Genomic DNA, 19,615 nt, shown 5'->3' on the forward strand with positions numbered 1-19,615 from the left:
CTCAATAAAAATTACGTGCGAGGAAATTTGATAATTTGCGTTGAATAATTGTGATAAAATGTTTTGATAATTTATTATATATAAATGACGAGAAATGCTACATCTGTGTGTATACGATCAGAAATAAGGTAGGACACTATATGTATAATTTTGAATAACGAAATAAATTTTTCGTCTCAAAAAGATTCAATTCAGAATTGATTCAAGTCTAATATCGCTGGTTTTAGAGTGCCTAAAAATTTGTGTCACCACAAAATTAACACTTTTGAAAATTGACATATGACATATTCATCTAATGCAATGCGGAAGATTAGAAATAAGAGTTTTAAAATATTCAGCCGCGCTCTCTTTGGAAGACAGAAGAGAGCAATCATAATTCGCTACATGAGATAACTTTGCGGATGAAAAGAAAGTTTGACCCGCCTCAATATTGATTTCAACGAGGAGCGCACCGTGCTGCCACAACTATTTGCCTGAGGAACTTTATGCACACCCTATGGATCGATTTTATAGTCGGTAAGGCAGAGGACGGGCGGTTCGACAGTATCCTCCATCCGCTTATCTTCAGTAGCGAAGCGCTCATGATGAAATGTTCGTGGAAAGCTGATCCGTTTCCAAGATTTTCCATCACGGCGCCACTAGGAAAACTATGATCCAAGAAGGCAGAAAGTACCCCAGTTTTTCCGCATTGCGGAAAACTTGGAGTATCCTACACGTACACGCCAAGTACGTTGGCTTTTATCGATTAGATATCAAACGTATGCACGAAATCTGAAATTGATGAATACGATGAAAGATTGAACGATGCAATCCATATCGCTCCGCAACTTGTTGCAAAAATCGAGCGTTATCCCGATTTCTTCGACTATGCGCTCGGCCAGAAATAGTTACAAAAATATCTCGTTGGGAAAAGATCTGAAGTAAGACCTCGCGTTCCTCGCAGCGAAAAGTTACGTAAACAACGTTGCGTATTTTAAACAAACGCCCTGGTAGAAATCCGCTTATATAAACGTGGCAATTTGGCAGCGGAGTGTCGCAATCTCGCCTAGCTTCGGACGACAAATCCGCGTGACTGATGCCGCCTAACAATCGCGCGTAAAACGTCGAGGAACGCTGTTTTCGCACGCCTCATTTGTACGGACTGGCAATAATCGCGATTGCGATACTTAGGTAGTGCCTAACTGCGTGTGTAGACGAGATTAGAGAGTTAATTTTGCACGAGCGTCCCTGAGAGGCTTGAACTTTGCTCGGAAACTTCAGGACACCTGATGCGGCGATGGTAACATCTTGCTCAAGCCGGAATTCCATCAGGACCAAACTATCTTGAAAAGAACGATTAATCTCGACGACGACTGTACTGCTTTTAGTTCTGGTTGACATTTTTCTTTCAGTGTAAAGTACGACTTGTTTTGCTGAATTTGAACGACCAAAGTTACGCGAAACGAACGGTGGAAGGGTGAGAGGAAGGGGGTGAAACCATGTGAGAGGATGGCTAGTTTGACGGATAGAGTTCGCCATAATTAAATTATGAGGCTGCTATAGAACAGCGCAGTGAGCCTGGTTAGGGTAATTTAATGCATCACAGCTGGAAATTATGATCGTGTTTTTGTCGGTATTATTAGCCCACATTGTCTGCAAATGAGAGATTGTTTAGTCTAATTGTAAGAGCATCATGCTGCTGCGTCGACTTTGTCCTGAACGAAAAAGGGTCGAGATAAATAATTACATTTTGCTTAGTTAATAAAGTCTAAAGTAAAGTTTTGCTTAGTTAAAGTCGAGTATCCTGCAGACGAAAGTAGAGTAATCAAACATCCCATGATGTTTGCATTAACAATTCGGACATTAGCATTACGCAATTCGGACCTATTACGATATTACGCAATCTCCGTTAATTAACATACCCGCCGCTATACGCTAATGTGCTGTATGCGACGTTTCGAGTATGCACATTACTGTATAAAGGTAAAAACGCCAGGAAAATCCACCTTTGTTTAGCAAACGGGAGCTTCATTTCCAGAGTTTCGACTGTGATACTCTGTTATCTTTTTTATGTAAATTTTATCAAAAGTATTTTTTTCAATATATCAATACCGTTTGTACATACATAATAATTCAACATTTATGCCGGTCGAGCTCTCTGTATTTGCCAAAGTTCATGTCGCGAGCAAACATGCGCGTTATGGGCGCAAAAGACCGCGAATCAGATGAAACAATATACTGATGCCGCGCGATTTCGAGAGCAACACACGCGTAATAATGTTTCATTGTACACGCGACGGAATGTGTAATTTCACCTTGGAAAACTGGCACATCAGCTAGTGTCAGTACTATAACCCCGGTTTACATCGATCCAAGACAGTCTCCGTCTTTTAATCGCGAGTGTTATGTTCCGTTTCTGTAAGCAAGTACATTTCAATCGCATACATTCGTGATATTGTATGAGAAACGTAATTTACGAGTTTACAGAAGCAGAGAACACTGAAAAAATACAATACAAAGCTTTAAAAAGAGAAGATATTCGTTGTTCGAAATGAATTAAATTTACACACAGACACAGACACAGACACACAGACACACGCGCGCGCGCGCGCGCGTTAGATGATCGTACACACGTCCACGTGAAATCTCTCTCATTCACTCTGATTCATCATTTAGCACTTTCGCAGGAAAATAAAATTTCACAGTTAAATTTACTGTGAAACGTGAAAGGAATAACTGATTCTATTTGAGTATAATTTATTGCACAGACTAATGTGTGCTTCTTGATAAACCTCCGCGGGCAAAGAATAGAAGTTTGCAACCTTGAAACTTGATTTCCCGCTACGAGAAAGTGATTACGAACAGAACTTATCGTGCGCACGAAGTTCTGTCGATTGTCAGTTTACCTGCTGACTTTAGAGCAGTCGGCGGGTAGTTTCGGTCAATATGCAGAACTCGGTGAGTAGGACTAGGTTTGGAATCAAGGTCGTCGTACGATTTCCTCGGTGACGTGTTACTATCGACCTTGCCGAGGAATCATTGGGTAAACACCGCAGGACGAGGAGGCCAGGTGGGCACGAGGGTTACATATCGAAATGATCGATCGCGCGTGGAATATTAAATTTTATAGGAGCAAAATGAGTCTAAGCTTCATCAGCGCTTCCATCAGCGTGAGCCGCACGATAGGGTGGCTTGTAAACCGCATGCGAAATAATCATTTAGGCACTTGCGCCTACGATGTTAGTACCGTTCTTGTCAGTAGTTCCATTATTCATACTACACACATACACACACTACCTGCATGTAGAAACTTGTTACCGAATCTTTACGTTGTCTAAATTGTCACGTTACTGTATTGCTCGACATGGCAGAGCAGATGGATAAAACAAAAAATTCGAAATTCGAGATAACTGGTGTTACGTCAAGATAGAAACTGAAAGATGCGTATCTACGATGTACGTATATTCCCATCACGTACTAGGATCTCAAAGGAGCTCAAAATAAAGCCTTGAAATTGCCTGTCTGCAGCAGGAGTGAGACGCTGTCGCGTCATCGTTGTTCCTGTTAAATTAATTTTAGCGATGGTACAATGATTTCGACACATTAACATCGCGTATAAATCTGCGATATTGAAAAGTATCGAGTTTTAGATTTCATTAAAATCAAACACATTGAAAATATTATAAAATAAGAATTAAATTACGATGAGTTTTTCCGGTGACATTTTACTCTCTGTTCTTTTTCCCCGTGATAAATGAAAAATCTTCTGATTGAAATGAACGGTTCGTTAAGAGACGTGTCGGATGAGAAACGAATTTCGATGTGATGGAATGGAAATGTCAACCCGTGCTGTCGAAACGGTGAACGTTATTTCGCCGAGAAATAATACTATTAATTATCCAATAGTTCCATGCGCTGCGTTGTGGATTATACAAACTGAGTACACTGTGGCTGAAGTCGAAACGTAAATTAGCTTAAAACTATAACACTAACATTTCCATCCGCTTAAGACTGACGAGTTGCAAATTACAGCAAGTTACTATACTAGCTAAATAATGCCACTGATAATTCATCGTTCGGATACCGTCGCAGGTTGTAAAAAACTGTATTTACTATATGTCAATTACGGAAAACGATTTATAAACATCGAATATTACAAAGTAAAGTCCGCGTGAAATGAATTAACAAGCGTAACGTGCCGGGCTACGCAAAGTTCACTCTGGAGTCAAGTACTCAACGGACAACGTGTTGCAATATTGATCGATTAATCAACGTGTAATATTACACAGGAGAGAAAGAGAGAGAGGGAGGCGAGGGGAAGGGAGAGTAAATCCGATGCCAATGCACAAAATAAGGTAAATGAATAATTTGTTGATGTCATGTTTGTGAGTTTATCGTCTTCGTAAGTACAGCTGTTGATTTACTGCAATCCGAGTAGGAAAATGTCAAAACTCAGCTATGAAATTGCATGAAAATGTGGCATCATATTTGGACGCCCCTTAGCGCGTTGCTGCTTCCATATCCATTCATTTAGATGCAATTTGCTAATTCCTGCAGAGCTACGTTGTAATGCGGCACGATGCGCGTCAAAGGGCATGTAATTGATGGGAAATTATTGCTCTCTCGGACATCACTTGTAGTAGCCGACAAGTAACTAACTAGCGATTGAACAAGTGAATTGATTGGAATATCGGAGCACCTTCTTTAATTAGCGATACGCTGACATTATTGAGATCTCGACAAAACATCTCGATAATTTTCAGAGCAAGTTATATATTTGTGTATACAGGGTGTCCCAGACTTACTGTATCACCGCTTCAGGGTAGACTCCTGAGGTCATTCTGAGACGAAAGTTCCTCTTGCAAAATGTCGAGGGTGGCGTAGTTTCAGCGCTATAATGGGTTGAAGATATCCTATCCATGTACAGATTTTTCGCGCGTTCAGTGACGACGGGTCGAAGGTACCCCACGCATCGCGCACCGATTAATTCGATCTTAATTTTTCGCGCATTACCGTCCGACTTTCTGCGACATCGGCAGTATGACCGACAAGAAAAGACGGATCGATCGCTTACTATATTGCACGAAATCGCGATACACGCGGAACTGTCAAAACATATGTGAAGTGCGGCGCGTTCCCGCGACAGAAAACCAGCCGTCCCTGAACGCGGGAAAATTCTGTACATGGATAGGATATCTTCAACTCCTTATAGCGCCAAAACTACACCACCCTCGACATTTTACCAGAGGAACTTTCGTCTTGGAATGACATCAGGAGTCTACCCTGAACTGGTGATACGGTAAGTCTGGGACACCCTGTATACGAGAGAGACATGTAGATTTTCTTGATTTATTTAAAATAAATTGAAGCAGATAATTTTTGAGAGTTGACTTGGTTCAATTTTTGTTTCCCGTATTGCAAAACTATTTCTACTGATAGATATCAGTATCTCTGTACGTCGAAACTATTACAAAGAGACTTAACTCAGCGAGGATTAATAATCCTTCTACAAGAAAGCGACGTCTACTACCTACTAGCAATATATCGCGACAATACCGCGTATGTGTCAATGTCGTGGTCAACGAGCTTTTCGTGCTAGCGAAAAATAACCGCAGTAACCGAGACAGAACGGTACGAGCGAGGCAACAAAACTGTCCGAAACGATAAAACAACACCATCGATAACCAACAACCGTGCTGCTTGGTATAAATCACATTGTAGCTTTTCTTCTGTTTTAAATTGTAAATTTTTTCTTTGAAAAAAAAAACATACATATACGAATCAATACCGTTTCATGGTTAGACGAATTATCGCTTATGCTCTGTCTACACTGGAGGATGATCCTATTTGTGGCTCATCCGAAGACAGTCGAAAATCATATATTGAAGTTGGTTGATCATCCTCCAGTATAGACAAGGCATTGGATGAGCCACAAATAGGATCATCCTCCAGTGTAGACAGAGCATTATACATTCGCCACTTTCCACTGTTATTTATTAGAGAATGATATTTCCCTATTATTGATTGAATCTTACTGTTTCTAAATAAACAACTACAATAATTGAATGAATGATAATTTCTAAACTTAATAATGCACGCTTAAAATTTATGCTGAAAGATATAGACTTCATGATCAGTTTCAGAATGAGAATTCTACAAACAATGATTGATATTAAAAAATCATTGTCTCTATAGGTGTAAATAGCAGCTATCACATTCAAAGCATACTTCAGCTCTTTGAGCCGGTACCGAGCAAATATGGTACACGGTCACCATAATTCTCTCGTAAACAGGCCGTGATTCGATTTACGCGGTTTTATATTCTATGTTTCTCGAGCGCAGCAAACGATACGTCGAAAGGGCTTTGTTTAACGAGCTAAGAGTCGACGGTGCACTTTACGAACAGCGTCAGAAGATTTTAAATGCACGTAAGAGGAGAGAAAACAGCGTCCTTGTTGCTATACCTATAGCTACGATATGCAAAATGAAAGGCTTTTGTGCTGTACAGCGGATGTATGAGCGATCGAGCTTTAACCCGTGATGCTCAAGCACCTTTCGACCTTGTATCCTTTGGCATTTTTAACCGCGACACATTGTTCATACTATCAGAGCATAATGTAAGATTTTTTGCGTTATTGCTTTATTGTGTTATACTTTTATATTAAAATCACATTATCTCGCGCTAATAACTTTACACACAAAGTACAGAATTTCATAGTTAACATAATTATGTATTTTCTTTTTTGGACAAGGATTGGTGGATCAATGTTCCGGTATCAAAAATATTAAGCGTAAAAAAATAGTTAAAAAACTTATAATATCTTATTCACATAATATTATTTCACAGACAAGCAATTTAGTGGCATGCTAAAATAAATTAAACTGACAACTAGGAATTTTATGAAACATATCTCTCAAATATATTATATTATATACATATTAGTGTAAAAATGATATTATGTATTAAATATTAAAAATAAACTAGATTGAGAAATGATGTACATATATAATTAATATAATATATCCGCAATTATATATTTTTGCAGACTGATTTAAAACGTTTTGTAAATGACGAAAATCTTCATCAAGGCTTATGAAATAAACCCTAATGAAAGATCATTCCATGAAACTGTAGAAAAACTTTAATGAAGTACCAAATTTCCCTCAACGAGAGAGGTTCCATTAGGGAATCCACAAGTTAATTACGAAAGTTCACCGTTTTTTCGTCACAACAGGCCGAGAAAAGTAAGCAGTAATTTTTTCAGTACAAGAAGCACGTTAAGTGATGCTGAAGTGCGGAAAGTTCATGAAAATGTTTCTTAAGAATTTTCCAGACGGTCTAATGCAATCTCGTGCAGAGCACTGAGGCAAATTTAATTTTATCATGAAAATATGCAACAGATGCAAGAAGCTATATATTTTTCAAATCATATTTTTGCTTATGAATAATTCGTATGCAGATACTTTTTGCACGTACATTAATTCTGATTGAAGTCTGTTTATGTGTGATAGAAAATTCCTTTTCAGTTCAGATTTGGAAAAGTCGGGCTGCTAAGTCTGTTAAACCACAAACACGTCGTTCAATTTATTAAAATTTAATTTTTAAAACGAATTCTACGTCAATATATCTCATTAATTTAAAGAATCAATTTTATATCAATATAAAAGTTTATATCTATAAACATTCTGCAAAACATATAAAAAAGGATAAGAGAAAAGCGCGTTGTTTGCGTTGGTCGAACATAGTTTTATCCTCCGTTCGTAATACGTCTAAATGATTTTAAATCCGTTCACGCAACGTGTTTTTAGGAGAAACAGCGAAGGAGGTTTCCGCATTTCTCTCATGGTCTCATCGGTCGGCAGTTTCCAGCTGAAACCATCGTAGACGTGCAATCTATTTTCGAACGTACATCCTCGTGAACAACGCTCGGTAAACGCTCGCGTGCGGTCGACAAACATGTGTTCGTGCTTAAAATGTGACGCGACATAATTACTGTGGTTTGCCGGATTGCCAGGGTGTGATCAGAGAAGAGAGAGAGAGAGAGAGAGAGAGAGAGAGAGAGAGAGAGCACAATCACGGAGAAGATTGTTTTCTCGTTCAATTTGATTGCCATGATAAAATAAACGAGACTGTGTATCTTTCGCACTGTTCGTTCCTACATCGTGCATTGCTTGCTTCCCATTAACGTTTCCGATGGTAGCAGAAGATCGCTGCGAGGGATGCAAAATTACGTAACATATTTGATGAACTGTGCAGAAATTAGATAAACGTGCATCAAGCTATATGTGCGTCAAACAAAACTAGACGTAAGGTTATTAACAACACTGTGAAGAAAATGAGAGGCGACCGTCCTTACACGGAGCAACTAAAAAAGGTAAAGCGCTCGTAGAACGTTCCGCATTTCTAGGAAAATCAGCTTCTAAGCATACATCCAGAAAATTGCTAGAACTGATAATATGTGCTTCGCAAGAGTGCGTGCTTTACGAACTTTGCACTTTCGAGCTACTAAACAAAATATTCTCTTATCGAAAGGCATGATTGTATTTAGATAATTTAATTTTTAAATAATTAGACATGCATAAAAAATGCATAAAAAAATACAATACGCGCATATACAACTGCTCGCTTAAACATATGATTATTTGTTCCGTTCTTAAAATGTGCTATGCAATATTGAACGTGGATTTTATGCAGCAATGATATAAATATATAAGAATATTTATCGTTTAAATACGTTAGCATACTTATTTTACATACCGTGAAAAAAACAAGTTTAACTATATTTCTCGCAAGTTGATGAAACAGCATCAAATTAATTCTAATCAGAGATGCTCATGGTTCATACTGTAAATGAGCGTTTCGCTGTAATAACGCTTCTCTGTACTTACAAACAACAGGGATAATTATATATCTGACTCATAATAATGCATAATGCTTTGTCAAAATGTTTCATAGGTATATCATGTCTTTAACAAGATCATAGCCTTCCTCCACAAGTTAACTATGTGATCATTTTTCTTCTCAAGATTATAATAATGGGTTTTCATAATCTGCATCGTTATTCTTAATCACGAAAAAGAAAATTAAATAAAAATGAAATTTATATAGCCTGCTAAGAGAAATATAAATGAAATAAAAATAAGAAAAATATAAAGTAAATAAAAATAAAATTTACATAGCCTGCTAAGAGAAATATAGAAACCTTGAATGAATTCTCGAGGAAAGAAATCTATAATAAAATATTTTCGGTCGTTTTATAATAATAATTTCTCTAACAGTCACAATAGCTTTTACTGAAACAAACAGCTTCTAATCGATACCTGCATAAATAATTAAAGGTTCTTGTTCAATCCATACACAATTAATGGGAGGAATTATAGTAATAACAATAGCGGGTTGCAATAGCGGGTTGCAATAGCGGGTGCAGTTACAACGCTAACATTTTGTGTATAATCCTACACGACACGGATTAGCAAATTCGATTCATAATCATAATGGAATAATCATTATCCGTCGCGATAATCAGAGCGCAGATGGATTAGCACGATGTATGATAAATATTAGACATTTCCCCTTCATACAATCGCGAGGCCGTAATTAACGTACACCATTCCAGCTTTGATGACACATCGCGTATACATACCGGTTCATTTATACGCACTTTAAACGCCCACAATTTCGCAGAATAAAGTTACCATCAATTATTTCTAATCCAATTGTTCTTTGAAACTCGACATACCAACCAGATTAAACATGGTGAACGCCGAAACAAGGACGGTCGCCTCGAGCGGTGTTACTACGAGCGACCACGAAAACACCAACACAATGGCAGAGCAGGAAATTCGATCATTCAACTACTCACTCTAGAAAGACCTCGGATTCGCTTCGGGGCAACACCAACCTCGGCAATACGATGGCCTTCTTGCGTCTGCTCTTGAGCGTCTGTTCGACGCTCTTGCACGAGATGGACGCGGGGAATGGGAACTCCGAAGCCTGCACAGGCGAGTGCGGGCTCAGGATCATGATCTTGCGATCGCTGCCCCCAGGACTGGTCAGTGAAAACACGTTGGACGGCGGCGGTAGGCTCAAGTGCTGCGGTGTCTTTCTTTCTAGGCCGGTGTTGGCGAACAGACCGCGTCGGACCTCGGCATTCAGGCTCTCCTCCCGATGGAGGTTCTCGCTGCTCTTCATCACGATCCTGCGTACGTCATGCGTGGACGTGGTCAGGAAACTCCTGTAGTGACTCTTAGTGGAGCCGACATGCGTCTCCGAGGACGAGGACAGTGACTCCATCGACTTGGAGTCTTCGCTGTAGCGGTCATCCGCACTCAGGAAGTTCCTCGACAATCGCAAGCTCTCCATCGATCGGGCGGACACCTGGCCGACGCCGCCAGCCGTCAACAGGTGCTGCTGTTGCTGGTGTTGCTGCATCTGCAGCCTCGAAATGCTCTTCACCTCGGGCTCGTACTCCTCCTGGCTGGAGCTGGACTGCGGACTGCGATTAGCTACCATGAAGAGGCCGAGTCGCGGGCTGGAGTACTTTGTATCGTCGCTTGAGACGCGGAGCGACGATATCGTCGTTTTCCTGCGCGTCATTGCAGCCTCGACCTCTTCGGGAACGTCCAGAGAGTAATGACTCCTCTCGTATATCCGGTCGCGCGTCTTACGCGCCTGCGACGCGTCTTCGTCCCTCGGCAGATTTTCCACTTCATTCTCGGACGCGCATTCCATCGTGTCGGAATCCTCCGCCGAGTCCTGCGTCCGCAGGATCTGCTGGCTGGTCTTGGAGGTGAATTTCGAGGTAGACGTGGTGACCTTCGTGGTGAGCCGATTCATCAGCGTGATCGTCTCGCGCACGTCCTCGCTGTCATCCTCGTCCATCTTCGGAGATTCGTTGCTTCGAGAAAAATAGCTGACGTGAGTTGTTGCGGCGAATTATGAGAAGAGTAAGGCAGCTTCCGCTGTGAGGACGTGACGTCGGGAGAACTTGACGTTACCGGAATATTAGTTGCGGAAATGTTAAGTCAGCAGGATTAAACTCGTCCGTGTAAAGTTCCGTAAGACGAAGCGTCCGAATCGTCAAATTTTCAAGCGGATCGTGCTCGCGGACCATCCACAGGAGTCTCTTCGTTGTCAGATCAAAACGCAGCGTTCTCGGTACTTCTTTTTTCTCAACTGTGTCACGTGTTCCATCTACGCGAGTTTGTCGCTCAAGAACCGACAAGCTGAAAATGAATGACATCTTTCAACATTTTCGGAGCAACTTTGCTCCACTTGAAGCGCTTGGAGCCACTCGATATTACCTTTTACATTCTCTGTTTTTATTAATCTCATATTGTAACAAGACCCATAAACAATTATATTCATTTCCATTTCATTTTTATTTACGTTGGAATATTTTATCTGTTTTATTTACATTGGAATATTTGATCTGCTTCTATTAACAATAACGATATTTTACATAATGAATTCTTTTTTTCATCACTGAATAAAACAAAATACATATGTCGAATAAAGAAAAAATTTAAGATTAGAATATGCAAGGAACAATTTGATCGGTAGCTGCGTTTAATAACTTTATTTAAAAGTTATTTGAAAAAGTTATTATCGGATGTAAATTCGTTGCTGATGCCTCGTGGCAAGTGTGCGATTTTTTCCACCAGGAACAAATAATTGAATTGGAACTGTGTCAAAACCGGTTATTTTTCATCTAACAAACTGCACGAAAATTATGTAAAATCACGACATGTCTGCGGAAGTTGGAAATTTCATACTGTATTGAAATGCTGATAATTTTAATGATCTGCATATTGCATTGAATACCTTCACGAGTGAAGGAAACAATAAGTATTCGTTTGCATAACAAAAGACCACTGTGCCAACAATGGTAACTTCTCTTCCTACGACCCATAAAAAAATCAAATCAATTATTTAGCGAATAAATAGACGATTCTGATTACACATGTTTCTGGCATTTGCACAATGAATAACGAGGTAAATTCGTAATTTAAACTCGACCCTCCCGACGACAAATATTTGCAGAAAATAGTCGTGCGCAAAAACCGAGCAAATAAGAAACGGGAAGAACCGTCAGGAAAATCTGAAGCGAGTTTCAATACGACGGCGGAGTATTTTTATTCCCGCGCAGATTCCATTTTTCCGTGGAGCGACTCGTATCCGGGCGAGTATCGATTTTTAGATCAATTCGATTAGCGGAACAATTGTAACCCGTTCGGTGCACGTCATAATGAAATCGCATGTCGCCCATATACTGAAACCGAATGTCTTTCCCGCCACGTTAAACGATATATTTATAGTTTCCGCGATCGTTATGCGCCAATCGCAAAGTTCATGGATTAAAGCATCCTTGCATTCGAAGGCGTAGTTAGGAGCTTCGGAGCTTTGCTTTGAGGCAGGGTGCAATTGGCGTGCTGCACAACCGCGCAAACAAGAATTCGATGGAAGCACGTAACAATAGCCACCGCCGGAGACAATGAGGACAATGGATGCACTGCGGTGGAATCGCCCGACTGCATCCCCCTGTAAGCTGAACATGGAAAACCTGGCTTTACAGCAGTCGTGCCGCATAAATGAGGAAACGGTCGAACGCTTTAAGTGGTGGCTGTATTGTATGCTTAGAACTTGCAGCAATCACAGCGGGGAATGATCTCCCGGACGGCGAATGAACATAAACAGGGTGTCGCAAACGCGTTTTATGCCGTTTCCGTTGTTATCACCGGATGCAAAATTATTCGCCTCGATATTTCGGGCGCAAGACGGTTCTTACGATTTTCGTGATCGTACAGAAAACAATGAGCACGAGTTTAATCCGGAACATTAATCGCGTATTTATACAAACAAAATAATCCGCGATTAATTATTAAAGGCCACGTGGTGGCGCAGTTCATAAACCACATTGATTAATGCGAATGTGCGCGTAAATTATATGTAGTACCAATAGCGGATGTAACGCTATATGTTGTACACACTGATATACCGTAGCTTAACGCGAATGAATTTAATCGACATGCCTAATAGGCTAATTGTGCAATTTGCGTTGCTAATGAGCGATATTGAGCAAATTAAAATCACATTACATCGACGAGTGAAGATGTTTGCCGCGATCGCGTGCAATTTCAATCAATCTGGGTACGTTACAGCGCCGTAGCAGTAATGGTATTGCAGCACTACGGCAAGCAATTTCGAATCTTCGAACGTTTTGTCGACTTCGTGATTAGACCGTGATACAGGCGGAAGTCGATCCAATAGCTGTTTGAACGAGGAAACTTCCAATTGGAGACTAAACACAATACCAGTCGAGAATAAAATCTTGAATTTGCAAGCACAAAATTCACAGGAATCATAATAACAAACGCACGCATTTTCATATGTCGTTGTTGTTCTTATAAATTTGAATATCTAGATTTAGATGTAGAATTGCAATTGAATTACACAGCAATATTTGATTTTTATTGCCATAGTTAAGTCTCTTGCAGACATCAAGTGTGCTGCAACGTTGAAAATTGTTTACCGACGTATCTTCAGCTATACCAAAAAGACACTGATAGGCTGTCGGTTTTAGCAGATCAGTCGGTTCGTAAATAACTGCCAAGAAATTCTGCCAAATATTTGCGAAACTCCTAGTCGTCTATATCAAAGCACGGCTCGCAAACACGACCTTCATTAATTTAACGTTTAAAAGCTCGCTAAACCTAACTAAACTCAACATTCAATATTTGATAATTTATTGGATCCTCAAGATAGAAACTCGATGTCTAATTCCTTCTCTCTCTCTCTCCCTTTCTCTCTCATTTTCTGATTGTTTTACTTTCAAATAACTCATTAATTTACTTGTTCTAGCAATATTTGTTTTAGTTAGTTTGATTGGTGCGCTCATCTCTCATTTACTAAATGTTTGAAATTTGAAAATACGTTAAATCTTTTATAATGCATTCTCGCTTTGATATCAAAGTTTTGGTATCTCAATCCTTTTCGAATTTTGGATGCGAAAGAGAGAGAAATTTTAATGATACTCTTCGCATCTTGATACGTGAATCAAGTGTTTCTTTCAAACAATAGTAACGTGACGTCACAGTCACAGCTTTAATGGAAAAATAGTTGTAATCAGACTCCGTATCGTTAAAGCGTTATTTTTCCGGACTGATCCTTTATTCTAAACTATCAAGGACGCCTACGTTGAAGCCATTCAAGCATATCTACGCTGCAGATTACGTGGCCGATTGCACGCGAGGCTTTGCCTGCATTTTACTTATCGATCGCGTTCTCTCTTTACGTAGCGAGCTTTCGCGAAATCATCAGCACTGAAAATCTGACAATGCAATTTGCGCTCGGAAATATGCGCTTATTATTGAAGCGATAAAATCGAGAAATTGATGAGGAAAACGCGGTCATCTATTACTGCGATATACTGCAATTCGTGTTCCTTATCGATGCGATTGTGTTCAATATTACAAGCATTACATGTGAAGATTAATTGTATTCTCGATTGTTAATTAAATACGTAACTCAGCAAAACTTCTAACCGGCCATGTCCAAAGGCGCTACATGCTAATCGGTAGGAATAAAAGCATCAAGATTGGAGATCAAAATATCACAAATAATATTGTCAAGTATATTAATAATCGCACGCGCGTAATACGTTAATATCTTCGGAATGGGCAGATTTTAAACAACATGAATGACATGTGATAAATACGTTTATTTCATAATCGGAAACATTTCCAAAGGAATTCATTGCTGCGAAGGATGCACCTCGGACGCGTAAAATAAAATGTCGACTAGAAATACCGGGATCTCAGGGTACGGAACTAACGAGCCTAAGCCGAGCTTCTCTCTCTCTCTCTCTCTCTCTGCAATCGAGGCACGTGCCACAATCAGCTGCAATTGTCCCAAGCGTTGAAAGTGGATCATATCGATTTCAGAGAGCCAGCAGTTCGTACGATTATCTACAGACGTGGTAACCTTGTTCGCGACTTTAATGAATTGCCGACCCAGCAAGTCCTCGAGGGGCAATCACGCATAGCTGATACTGCCGGTGTGGAATCGCTTGCAACGCTTCACCGAGACACATCGCAAGGTTGTGCCTTATCGATGCGAAATCCAGGAAAACTACGCCACTTCCGGTTGAAATCGTGCGGACGATATAACGGCCTCATCGATTTCGGCAATGCACCAGCTGATTCACCCAGATATTAGGGGAATGCTCGGTTCTAGGTCAGACTGACTGAATCCGTCCTTTTACTTGGATTTATCGTCGAACCACGCGATCTCGCCATTTCAGTCGAGCAGCGGAACGAGCAAGGGCACTTCATCTCGAACGTATGCATTTAAATGGGAACGACGACGAGTCCGGGTCGGCTTGCAAATGTCGGTTTCCGGTGGCAACGACAAATCAGGTTGCATCAGGTCTGGCGTGAATAAACAATTCTGTTTATTTAGGTACAGTAGAGAGCGCGTATCCTAAAATATAATTAACATATTTAACATGTTTCTCTCTCTTTCTCGCGTAAAAAAATATCTCTTCTGCGTCTCTCATTTTATACAAATATCTTCTATCGGTGAAAATAATTTGCAATAAAAAACAGTCGAACATCTTTCTAAAAGCGAGTTTGATTGAGTACGAATATTCTATATATTCTTGTAATATTCGTTAAAACAAAATCCTAGAAAGAATTCTGGAGAGCAACTTGTGCACGATAACAGTCTAATAACGAATATAACGAAATAAAAATAATAACGAAATCTGGACGATTGAAAACTTTCGCAGTTATTTGCATTGACATGAATTCAAACGGAAAGTTTTGCGGGGATACAATATAGAATATCTATCTGTCCACGGACCACTTGTCGCTCTATATTCATAACATTGAAAATTCACGAGATGAAATTCAAGTGTCTCATAAAGTTTCAGTCAACACTTGTACGATTTATTGCGGATATTTGGAACGGATATGCGCATAAACCAACAATAAATGAATAATCCATTTACAGGAATAAAAATGACCGACCTAAATCAATCGTTAACGATTGCATTAAATCCCGTTTGTGTATTATATTACTCTCATCCAATAAACACGTAAAGTTTACATACGAAAGAACGAGCAAATATCAAAATCACACACATTGGAATCAATAAAAATTGCATTTCCAATAAAATCAAATAATTTTTCGTCCGTCCGAGCGCATTGTCCAAACTGTTACACAATTTAAATAATTCTGATTATACTGGCGCATATGTCGTCGAGAGGAGGATATGTTATATTTACGTCTGTTTATAATATCCCGACGAAGTCAACAACGCGTACCAACTATACAATTCCTGTATCGCATGTATTTACATGTAATTCCGATTTTCCATAAAATCTCCCGCGCGACGTCAATCCACTCTGAAACACATGATATTAGATAAAGATGCGAAAGACACGACAAATGGATAAAATCGCGAATATCGCGCGCACGTGTGTGCAACCGTTTGTGTCTCGTATTTCCGTGTGCTTAAAGCTCTTTGAAGGGCGGAAGAGAGGGGCAAAAACGCTCGGAAGTGTTATGTAATACGCGTAGCGAAAATTGAAAACTATTGCACAAAAGCTTACACGGGGCTGTTCTCGCATCACGCGTACGCCCGCAACGTTAGCATCATTAATTAAACGTGATGCGTCGCGCTTGCGTTACGCAATAAGCTTACAAACCGCGCGCGTCGGTCTCGTAGTTTCAATCTAAAATTACATGCCAAATCACGGTATCGTTAGCGGGCCGCGTGTAATCAAAAGCGATCCGATACCAGGAAAATCAGCACCAGTAGTAACGATGCGTGGCCATGTATGTACGGTGCACGTAGTGCACGTTCTATCAAGCGTTTATCCTTGTATGTACAAGTGTTCTCCGGTCTGTTTGCACGTACGCCAATACAGCTTCGTCACAGCTGCAAGCGCTTAGTAATGTCTTTATCGGTCTTCTCTAATGGCCCGCATTAGTAATATTATGCCGGTACGATGTCACTTTCTGTGACGCAGAATTTTAATCACAAGAGCAATTATCGCGTAATTTTTCCGTAACTGACAAAGTGACAGAGCGCTCCATTATTGTTCTAGAATTAAGTATGCTTATTATTCAGCTTTAACATTGTCCCGAGAGTAATTCGCGCAATGACAGGAAAATCAACTGATCTCTCAATTTCAGTTATTGCTGCAAATAGCAATTACGAGTCTCTCTCTTCTTCCGTATCATGAGCTTACGAGCTGTAAACAATTTTCGGACTTTTCAACGGGACCACGCGTAAGTATTAATTACTCGTTTCATATATCGCGAACATCGATTTTTGATATTGACAGAGAAGGAAAGTGAGAGAGAAGCGTATTGATACGATCTATATAAAACTGGAGAAAACCGGAATGAACTTGTTTGTCGCGTGTATGGCGTGCAAGTGACGTGCGAAGCTTTCTGCCAATCAAACGTTTCATGCATCATACCACGATAATGAAAAATGTTTCGTGTGCGATGAATATGCGATCGTCTTTACTGCAACTTTAGAAGTATTATTTCTGCACATTTAAAGCGTGCTTTTGCATTAATAATCGATTTATATGGATTTAAAGTAACGCAAATGAACGTGTTATTTTCACATTACAGAGATAGAACGCACTTAAAGTTGCAGTTTTGTTCGAAACTTTTCAAACAGTTTCAAACAAGTGGGTTTTGTATTGTACTCGGAAATAAATGGTGGCTGAAAGTACGAGCTTCTGACGGATATCCTCTAATTTGAACTATCGAGAGAGCTATCTACAGTTCTTGACAGTCTTAACTGCAATCTCTTGCAACGAGCAGTTGTTCTATTCTACTGATACAAGTGATCTTACCAGATATCATATTTCGCTCTCAAAGCAAATTATATACGCTTTCGTATATTTCTTTTCTTTTTATAAGCCCGTCTCGTGTCTTGCGTCGAGAAAGATGCATCATAAAACATTTTATTCCATAGCGCTATCATTAAAATACGTATAAAAATCCTACAGAGAAATTGTTATGTACAAAACGATTTCAAGTAGTTCCGCATTCTACAATTACATTGCACAATTTGCGTACAATACATCGACAGAAAAGATCTGCGGAAAATTTTCTTGGAAAAATCGATTCCTTACGATTTTCTCGATATTACACTGCAAAACATATCCACTTTAAATTCCGCGAAACTATAACGGAAAAAAAGTCATTTTTTTCCGCTTTAACTTGTAAGTGTGAAATTAAAGCGGAATCATATATGTATACTGCTGCCATACTGCGAGTTGTCATAGTTACGTTATTTTCGTCCGCTTTAAATATGTATGACTGAAATCGTAACCGATGATCACATCCTTTATAATATCCGTTATAATGCTAAATTATTACCAGTCCTATTTATATAAAGGATTTTATATTAAAAAGGATTAAATAAAAGGATTAAAGGATTAAAAAGGATTAAATATTATAAAGGATGTGATCATCGGTTACGATTTCGGTCATACATATTTAAAGCGGACGAAAATAACGTAACTATGGCAACTCGCAGTATGGCAGCAGTATACATATATGATTCCGCTTTAATTTCACACTTACAAGTTAAAGCGGAAAAAAATGACTTTTTTTCCGTTATAGTTAAAGTGGACACGTTTTGCAGTGTAGAAAGCTTTATCCTTAGAAAAGCAACATCAGCAGCCAACGCATTGTGTGGACCGCGATTCTTGGAGGCTTTTCGAAAGGAATCTCACGTTAAGGTCAACGATAGCATTACTATGGATAGCACGAGATCGAAATTCCGATCCGCGGAATTATCTTGGCTCCTCTTCAACTGTGAACGCAAAGTTGCTGCTAGTGAAGCATTTCAACTCGGAACGGAGCCAATGGTACGAAAAATTGCGTTCTACGTTCCCTCGCTACCTTAGCTGAAGTACTTTTTGCCGAACGTAAAGTATCACTTAACTCAGTTACAGTGGTAATGAAGTAGTTCAGGGACTTTACGCAGTACCTGTCGCGAAATAACGAACTGGGAGGTCGTAAAATACAAGCGCAATAGGAAGCTGGTAGGATATAATTCAATGAACTCCCGCAATGAGCAACTCTACATAAATTCTGCAACGTTCAAGTCACTTCGAAGCGATGAAAACATGGAGTTGATTTTAGGATACTCGAAATTGAATCAACGTCTACTCAGCCTGATCACATTTAATTTGTAGGTCAAAGATAAAGTGAGACAATCACTAAGTTTCCTTTGCAATCCTGTATCCAATTATGTCTTGTACTTTCCTAATATAACGAGTTTAATTAATATATCCCAACTTGCATCGTTACAGCAAGTTCTTTCGAGGAAATTTCCTCAGGAGATGAGAACGTAGCAAGTTGCGCCAGGTACTCACACGTTCAAACGCAAGAGGAATCACGCGCGTATCATTAACCATGGAGAAAATTGTAGCGGTGAAGCACACTCTATGAAATCTCGAGATTCTCTATGAAGTCTCGAGATTTAAGTAACAATATAACTGAAATGGAAGAATGAAAGAACACAAGCTACAACAGATAAATATCATAATTACTAATTGAATTTGTTGCAACAAAATCATAATATGAAGAAACGCAAGCTTA

The 19,615-nt window shown here is 39.6% G+C and overlaps 1 protein-coding gene across 4 annotated transcripts in view; it reads right to left on the bottom strand.

The window, feature by feature from the left end:
• Positions 1–19,615, bottom strand: part of LOC105279816 (cAMP-specific 3',5'-cyclic phosphodiesterase, isoforms N/G) — a 248,773-nt gene that overhangs the window by 104,803 nt on the left and 124,355 nt on the right. The window contains exons 2-3 of one of the 4 annotated variants that reach the window (XM_011339861.3): positions 10,978–11,205; positions 9,843–10,877 (exon numbers count right to left, since the gene is read on the bottom strand). The exons of the other annotated variants lie outside the window; for them this stretch is intronic. Of the exons in view, the coding sequence (XP_011338163.1) occupies positions 9,843–10,877; positions 10,978–11,093 (1,151 nt within the window). The 5' untranslated portion in view covers positions 11,094–11,205. The remainder of the gene's footprint in view (positions 1–9,842; positions 10,878–10,977; positions 11,206–19,615) is intronic. 4 annotated transcript variants of the gene reach the window in all.

The sequence above is a fragment of the Ooceraea biroi genome, chromosome 8, assembly GCF_003672135.1.
Source record: "Ooceraea biroi isolate clonal line C1 chromosome 8, Obir_v5.4, whole genome shotgun sequence".
Taxonomy (NCBI): domain Eukaryota; kingdom Metazoa; phylum Arthropoda; class Insecta; order Hymenoptera; family Formicidae; genus Ooceraea; species Ooceraea biroi.